Below are 8,893 nucleotides of genomic sequence, written 5' to 3' on the forward strand. Positions count from 1 at the left end.
ACGCTGTAAGGATTATAATTGCAATCATATCACAGGCATTTCAAAAATAGATTATTAAAAGGTTCCGTAGTTCTTCCAGAAGAGCTCTTACTTAAATAGCATTTATTTTAAGGAACAACACAGTGTACAGGTGAAGAAGGAAGGGGCTTCTCCACACCCTCCAATAGCCTCTTCCCGACTCCCCTATTTCTGTCAGTGTCATCGCTTTCGCCATCGCCATTGCCCAGATCCTCAGAGCCATCATTAGGGCCTTTTCCCCCTGCACGTTGTCTAGATATTGGTTTACCAGTTTGCCTCCTCTGGCGTGGGATTGCCTGTGTTTTCCAACCTTCCCTTTCTGTCCCTGACATTGCTGACTCAGACTCTTGTCCCTCTGCTGGGCTAGGGCGATAACTCCCACTTTATACCCCTGCTTCTCAAGGTTCTTCTTCCTTGAAGTCCATTCTGATTACTGATTAATGGTCCTGAGGCATATCCAGCCCCTCCCAACCTCAGAGCCCTCACCAGGCTCCTTCCATCTGCAGGATAAAGTACAACTCCTCTGCCCCGCACTCACTGGGCCCCACCTTACCTGCCCAGCCTCTCAACTGTCCCCGATGTCCCCACCTGCAACCTGGAGTCCGGCCAGATCCAGCTCCTCAGTGTCTGGGAACCTGCAGGCTCCTTCTGTCTGCTCCTTCGCCATCGCCATTGCCCAGATCCTCAGAGTCATCATTAGGGCCTTTCCCCCCTTCACTCACTTTGTCTAGATATTGGTTTACCAGTGTGCCTCCTCTGGTGTGGGATTGCCTGTGCTTTCCAACCTTCCCTTTCTGTCCCTGACATTGCTGACTCAGACTCTTGTCCCTCTGCTGGGCTAGGGCGATAACTCCCACTTTATACCCCTGCTTCTCAAGGTTCTTCTTCCTTGAAGTCCATTCTGATTACTGATTAATGGTCCTGAGGCATATCCAGCCCCTCCCAACCTCAGAGCCCTCACCAGGCTCCTTCCATCTGCAGGATAAAGTACAACTCCTCTGCCCCGCACTCACTGGGCCCCACCTTACCTGCCCAGCCTCTCAACTGTCCCCGATGTCCCCACCTGCAACCTGGAGTCCGGCCAGATCCAGCTCCTCAGTGTCTGGGAACCTGCCCGCTCCTTCTGTCTCCTCCCCACCCCGCAGTGCCCACCGCTGCTCCCCACTCTTCAACGGCTGCCACGCCCACAGTTCGCCCGGGAACAGGCAGCTGTCAGACTACCAGGCCCAGAGGGGTCTCCCTGCTTTGAACATCCGTGGTGTTTCTATTTGCACATTTTGTAGCCCAGCGGTGTGAGATTCACGTTCACTGTGTAAGGGAGGGCTTCTGCCCCTCAGCTCTACTGACCCTTCCGCCAAGAGAATTCCTTGCTGTGGGGTTTTCCTTTGTTTCCAGGCCAGGATTCCTGGTCTCTAGATGCCCAGTAGCACCCTCTAGTTGTGACACTTGAAACTGCCACCAGACGTTGCCAAAAATCCCCTGGGGGGCAAAATTGACTTTGGCTGACAACGCTGGTGTAAGTAAGGGAAGACTTGTGTGCCAGCTGCACGTTAGCAACAGGTCCCTGAGCTGAATGTGGCAGCTGCCGCCGGTGCGAACCACAGAGCAGCTACGGGGTTTCTTGGGATACTTTCTGGCACTTGGCATTCACTGTGGTTCGGAGCACATGCAACAAGCTGCCCAAGTGCATGCCCGTGTGGCCTCCTGGCGCACACTGACCACATCCTGTTGTTCAGAAAGAATCTACTCCTTGAAGTGACACATCAGGCAGGAGGCTGGGAAAAGCGTTTCGGTACCATAGAGACACAGCTCCCATTCCTCAGTGTCTAAGAGGTAGGTAAGGGAAGCATTTGAGATCTCGCTCCCCAGCATAGGTTGTCAGCTTGGCTCAGATAAACTCACAAAAATTAATAAAATAAAAGGTAGTTAATCACGCAGTAGGAAAACACAATAAAATATGGGGGAGCCACATTTGCCAGGAAGATGCAAGGGTCATTTGATGGCCATGTTCTGTGTGTCCAGGGAATAAACTGAGTTCCATCCTCAGCCTTGCACTTTCAAAAGCGATTCCGTAATAGGAATCTAGGTGGCCGGCACTGTCAGGATACTCTTACAGGTTTATCTAAGTGTGTTTTAAAAACATGTTTTCATTGATTTTAGAGAGAGAGAAACATCAATGATGAGAATCATTGATCATCTGCCTCTTGCATGCCCTCTCCTGGGGATCGAGCCCCAAACCCGGGCATGTGCCTTGACTGGGAATCAAACCATAATTTCCTGGTTCATAGGTCAACACTCACCACTGAGCCACACCAGCCTGCCTCACCCAAGTTTTAAGAACATTATTCAGAATAACCACACCTCTCAAATGATATAGGTTTCCCCCCAAGAAGGCTGTTGTGTATGCCTCAGGGGACTCTGCGGGGCTTGGATCATTTGGGCAGCAACCTGAGTCCCTGGATGGTCCGGGGTCTGAAAAATGCTCTAGGCCGCTGCCCCAGTTTGAATGAGCATTGAGGCTAGGATAAGTGGGAGGCCCAACATGCAGGTTTGTCTCCGGGACTAGGTTGCCATGCCCCGCTTTTGGCCTATTGGCTCCTCGAGGGGCTGTTCTTCTCCGAGGTGTTAACGTGACAGACAGGCACTGGGCCAGCCATCCTCTCGGGCCCTCAGGCTGGCAGTGCAGGGCCACCTCTCCTCTGTTCCTCTCAGTGTCCTGACTTACCTCCGGACGCTCACTTCCTCCTTTATTGCCTCCTGACTCACCTCTCAGAAGCTGGGCTGCAGTGGGAGGGTGAGAGAAGCAGGCAGAGGGGATGCTGTAATTGGTCTCCAGGATTTTCAGAAGATCTGCCGTGTACCTGGAGAGACACCAGCCTGCGTTCAGATATGGGGACTTGTGGAGAGGAGAGGGGACCAGAAGGGACACCAGTTACTTGACGCTCCCTCAAACATTTCTGGGTGCAGGGAGCTTGTCCATTTCCCCTCAAGGACCTGATTCTGGGAGGGAATGGGGAATGGGCCCTGTCTAGTGTGCAAGGCAGCCTGCTGTTCCATTAGGTCATGGACAGCCTGGCTGTAGTGCCCGAAGAGCCCACAGTCCATTCCCTTCCCTTCCCTTGGGGCAGCAGCCCAGGGGCTGGCTAGGGAGAAAGAGCAGGATCCCAGAGAAAGAGTGGACCCTTAGCACTAGGCTTGGGTTCCCCAGCAGGTGGAGCCTCTGTGCGTACACCCTCTCCCTCAGCTCCTAACTCTGGGAAATTCCTCTCCTCAAATGGGGAGAGAAAGCCAAGACTTGGAAGGGACATGCACTGGCCCAACCCCAGAGTGTCCTCAGGGACAGCCAGACCATTATCAGTCCTGTCTCATTCTGTTTGCTGGGAACCAAAGGGTCCTGGGAGGGACGGAGGGACAGGCCAGAGAGATAGAGGCCTCCTGCTGCTTGGCAACTGGCTCCTGGCTCAGGGCCGGCTGCCCTCACTCACCTGGGGTCAAGCTTTATCTGAGTCCTGTCTGGCTCCATTATCTCCTCTCCCGCTCCGGCTCGGTTCTCGGTTCTTGGCAGGTGCTGAAAGGCAAGGAAGGGCCGGCAGATCGGGGCCCTGAGGTAGATGGCTCCCGGTCCCGCTGACGGCCAGCCTTTCCCAAAGGACTGGTAGGAAGAGTGGCTGGATCTTCCCTCTGGCTCTCTCCCTCCTCAGGCCTCTTTGCTCACAGTTTCTGTCTCAGAGTTCATCAGAGGAATTTGAAGTTTGATCCTCTCAGCTGGCTGAGTTCCCAGGTTCCTGACTCCTCCCTGTCCCCTAGGTGTGGTCTCTCCTGCCTCCTTCCCAGAAACACCTTTAGCCATCCTTTGCCCCTGGCCCATTCCTGTCTTACATTCCCCATGTCCCCCAAAGAGCCTTCTTGGGTGGTGGTAGGGACAAAGTTCTCACGTCCACCGGACAACAACTCCTACTCCCCAAGAATCTGGCTGGACGCGGGCTCTGGGGCCCTGGGGGTGGGAGAATCAGGGCTGAGGCCTTGACTGCTGGTTTTGGTGGCTTGGTATGTGGAAGGAAGGACTAGGTGGAAAAGCCAGACAAGGCCCCTGTGAGCTTCCCATCCATTGCCCAGCCCACCACATCTTGACGATGGGTTTGTCCAGTCAAATAGCAGCAGAAGATGCAGCAAAGGGGAGAGGGAAGCTGTATTACCTGGTATTAAAGAGGCAGCATTGTGAGATTTACAAGCATATGGGCTGAATTTTTTAAAACTGTCCAATTGTTTATGAACTATTTTATTGATTGATGACTTTTCTTTTCTCTCCAAATAGATGTAAACCTATCTGAGGCCAAGCACAGCGCCCTGAGGTGCCTGGAACAGGGCCGGACACACGCCAAGTGCTCCGTAGAAGTGGTGGCTTGAATGATAATATCAAATCACAACAACAGCAGCATCTAAGGTCCACTGAGCACTTCAGGTGCACCCAGTGCTGTAGGAAATGCAATATGTTCCTTATCTCATGTCAGCCTTACAACCTCCCTCTGAAGGTAAGTGACAGCTTTATTTCCATTTTACAAATAAGGAAACTGAGGGTCAGAGGGCTGTGAGTAAAAAGCCTTGGTGGAATGAAGAAAGGCAGAAAGGACCTGGCTCAGGGCTCTGTGAGGTTCAAGTGAAGGCCTCTGATAGTGCGAGAGGACCATGAGAGGGCAGAGGAGACGCCCTGACCTGGGCCGATGGACAGATACAATCTGAGGAAGCAGTACCAGGACTCCCTACTCCTGTCTTAAAACGCCTCAAAATATCTTCCCATATTTTGTGTCAAGCAGAGTTCTCTCCCTCTTTTACTTTCCTCCTCAAATACAGTTCTCTGGCAGGACAATGTAGTGACTCAGGAATCTCAAGGGCTCAATTCCCTCCTAAGGTGGAGGTTTGGGTACAACCGGAAGACTGGGGCATTGACCTCCAGAGGCTCAATTGCCCGGGCCCTCCCTGCCAAAGACCCTAGTTGACTCAGCTTCCTCAAACCATTTCCACAGGAATGCTCCCTGGGTCATTCACCCCTAGTTCAGTGAGAGGCCTTGAGCTTAATTGCACAAAGCCCTGAACTTTAGATTTCCCTAGCCCAGATTGTTCTCCAAACTTCTTCAGGACAGAACTGGGGGTGGGGTTAGGAGAGGGGTGTTGAAGAGCTGGAGGGCATTGGGAAGGGAAGTAGGCTGAACTGACATTCAGCCTTCTAGAGCCTGGCAGCTGGGAGGTCCAGGGGAGGCTGGGTAATTCTCAGGATGGATGACAGGGAGGGAGGAATGGGAGGGTGTTGGTGAGAGGGAAGGCTTTAGCTCTGATGTGTTGCTTCTGCCCCACCCGATGTCCCTAGGTGGCTATCTTCTATACAGTGTGATCCATGGATTAGCCCAGGGCGATGCCCTGACTCAAGGCCAGTCCATCCATAGCTAAGGCGTGGCAAGAGAAGATGAGCTGAACCAGCCAGTCAGATTCTTCTCTTGCTAATTCTAGACTTTGGTCAAACACTAAACCCTTCCCCGCCCCCGCCCCACCTCTCTACACACACACACACACACACACACATCCACACGCACACGCACACACACACACATACACGCAAACAATCTGGCCATTCACAATACTGACCAGGCAAAGGGCCTGGGCTGAGGTGCATATGGGGTGAGTTTACTCTGCCTCCTCTTTCTGTGCAGGCAGTGTAAGAACACAGCCTGTGGTTAAGCACTGGGAGGTCTCAACATTGATTTTTAGAACCAAGAAAAACAAATCCTTTTTCTTCCTTTTCTTTTCTTTTTTCTTTTTGCTTAATTTTCCCCCCAAAATTGTATGGTCACATGATAGGACACCTTTTTCATCTCATGGCACACATAAACTAATTATAAATTTCTGCAGCACACCCAAAAATATATTTTTTTGATGATCTGACAAAAATAGGTATAATTTTGATTCATTCACACTGGACAGCTATTGTTGTGTTGGCGGTTGTCATTTTTTAAATTTGACAATCTAAGGGAAAAACGACCAGTGCTCCTGACTAGTTAGGTAGTGCATGTTTTAAAAATTCTTGCAGCACACTGGTTGAAAATCACTGATGTAATGTTGTTAGATTTTGCCAAATGCCTTTTCTGCAAGAAAATTGTGTTGGCCCTGGCCGGTTTGGCTCGGTGATTAGAGAGAAGGGTCATGGGTTCAATTCCCAGTCAAGGCCATGTACCTTGGTTGCAGGTTTGATCCCTGGCCCTGGCAGCTCTTATAATATCAGTAGCACGTGAAGAATATTTGGAGCATGTTAATTATATCTATGTTTTGAACATCCTTCAGTGTTTGAGAGTGCCATGTCATGGGTTATGAGGAGGGAGAGCAAGCCTTTGGTGTTACCTAACAGTCAAAAAGACGTGAGGTCAATTTTATTCTTCTGAATTTCTGGCCAATATCAGAAAAAAAAAAGGCAACATCCAAAAGAGGTGTTGCTGTATAAGAATACAAGCACCTAAGGATGAGACATGGTGATAGTGTTGGCTGTATTGTCAATCAAACCAACATGGCACAGCAGAAGGTAACCTAACATCCAGCATTCTCTGTTTTCCTTTAGAAGTGAAGACTCTCCTATCAATCTAATTTTGCTTATCATTGTATATGTCATAAAACTTCCAAAAACAACAACAAAGCATGTAAGTGAGTAGACCCCATTAACATCACTCATTTAGACTAGCTGAGATAGTAACTACTATTGGGTCGAATAGGCAGAAAAGAAAATAATTACTTTTAGTGTTATTCAAAGATCGCTCCCAAGCTATCAATTCTTTTCTGTTATACATATATCTTTAAAATTAATTTTAATATATTTTGATATGCAGGTATTTTTATTTATTTTTATTTCAGAGAGGAAGGGAGAGGGAGAGAGAGAGAGAAACATCAATGATGAGAGAGAAAATCATTGATAGGCTGCCTCCTGCACGCCCCCTACAGGGGATCAAGCCTATAACCCAGGCATGTGCCCTTGACCGCATCAAACCGGGACACTTCAGTCTGCAGGCCGATGTGAAAATATCTAAAATTTTAAACTTTAGTATTTGAAGTCATATAATCTTATTAAGTATATTATAAGATATCATTTTTACAACATTGATTTTAACCTCTTAATTTGAATGCCATGAAGAAAAAATGTTTCATTCGAGGCCACAGACTTCCCCTCCTAGAGCCATGGCCCAGTGTGTCTGTAACTTCCCGGAGGAGGCCCTGGCACAGGGCTCAGAGCCGCAGTTGGCCACATTTTGGCACTATGCCAAGGCTGAGCTGGTTTCTTCAGCCGCTGCTGAGATCCCTACAGATATTCAAAGTTTGAAAAAATAGTAGCACACAAACTGGAAGCTTAGGACAGCTCCCGGTTAAGGAAGCTCCGCTGAATGGTTGGAGGCCAGAGGTGCGGACGTGGTCTTTCGTTGGCAAGATCACGGGCCAGGGGGGCATCCTTGGCATACTGTTTGAAGACTAATCGTTAACATTTGTTTATTTTTGGTTTATTGTTTGAATGTTGAACCATGAGTGATCAGGATGACATTTGAATTTTAAAAAGATAAGTCAAAATCAATGTTTTTCTCTATCAAACACTGATTAGAAGGTCACAATTTCTCTTCATATTAGGTTAGATTGTCTTTTGTATAATAATGTTAATAAAGCATTAAATGCATGTCTTTGCTTAGCCTGAAAATGGAAAGCCTACATGTGAATAGACCAACCGGATACATATATTTATCAGAATAACATTTTAATTTGAAGGTTGGAAATGCTTTATTTCCAGAAGTCGGGGGAAAGTCCTTGAGAAAACTAAAATTTGCTACAGTGGGAGAACTAGTAATGCATGTACCAAAGTTAAATCATTCAGTAGTCAAAGAATAAAATTTGGATGGTTTCTCTTTGCTGAAATCAGAGAAAGACTTTTTGACTGCATCTATATCTATAAAAGTTGGGATATTTGGTAGCACTCTATGTGCGTATCTTTGTAACATCTTTAATGCCAGGACAGTGAATGAGAGCCATGACCTAGATTTTAATCTATTTTATGTGTATTGTTATTAATCTATCTGTTTTTTTATTTTAGAACCTATCTTTGCAAAAATAAAATACCCTATGAGTTTTTAAATAGGGTTTTAACGTAGGATCATCTATGGGTATAAAAAGTATGTTATGTTCTGAATAAATAGAAGTGATTAGTTATCAGTAAAAAAGAAAAAAATATGCTTCTATAGACAAGAAAATATAAGTAATAAATGTGTATTGATGAGGGATTTTTGCTCTTTGTTTTTAATCAAATGAATTCTCTCAAAATGTCCCAGTTCATTTAGTCCAATTCAAAACAGGAATCTTGGAATTATAAATTTTATTCATGTTTAAGAATAATATAATCTCTGCTGAGTGACATTAAAGTAACATTCAAAATGCGGCAGCTCTGACATGTGCAGCTGCTGCGTCTCAGCAGACTCTGTGGTAGCCGTTCTGAGGCTACTGGTAGTGCCTGGGTCACAGGCCTGAGTGCTGGCTGCAAGAGGCTTTGAATGTGTGTCTGGCATTTTCAGCTCCAACTGGGACAAGGAAACGGTCTTTGCCCTTCACCAAGACTCGCAGTGCAGGGAATCCTGCACACACACAGGAATTCGGATGCTCAGTGGCTAAAAGAAATGACGGCTGTCAGCCGCAGGTAACAGAAAACCCAGTGACTTTCCTCACATAATAAGCAGCTCAGATGTAGGCAGTTCAAGGCTGGGGAAGCGCTTCAACAATGTGGTCGCTGGCCTTCTGTCTGGGTCGCGTGTTGGCTTATCGCCTAACGCAGTGGTCGGCCAACTCATTGGTCAACAGAGCC

General features: G+C 47.8%; 1 protein-coding gene across 1 annotated transcript in view; it reads right to left on the reverse strand.

The window, feature by feature from the left end:
• SLC51A (solute carrier family 51 alpha subunit) overlaps positions 1-3,766 on the reverse strand; it is a 22,915-nt gene extending 19,149 nt beyond the window's left edge. The window contains exons 1-2 of the mRNA XM_006753407.2: positions 3,504-3,766; positions 2,785-2,879 (exon numbers count right to left, since the gene is read on the reverse strand). Of these exons, the coding sequence (XP_006753470.1) occupies positions 2,785-2,879; positions 3,504-3,541 (133 nt within the window). The 5' untranslated portion in view covers positions 3,542-3,766. The remainder of the gene's footprint in view (positions 1-2,784; positions 2,880-3,503) is intronic.
• Positions 3,767-8,893: the final 5,127 nt, after the last annotated feature.

Source organism: Myotis davidii, unplaced genomic scaffold (assembly GCF_000327345.1).
Source record: "Myotis davidii unplaced genomic scaffold, ASM32734v1 scaffold571, whole genome shotgun sequence".
Classification (NCBI taxonomy): domain Eukaryota; kingdom Metazoa; phylum Chordata; class Mammalia; order Chiroptera; family Vespertilionidae; genus Myotis; species Myotis davidii.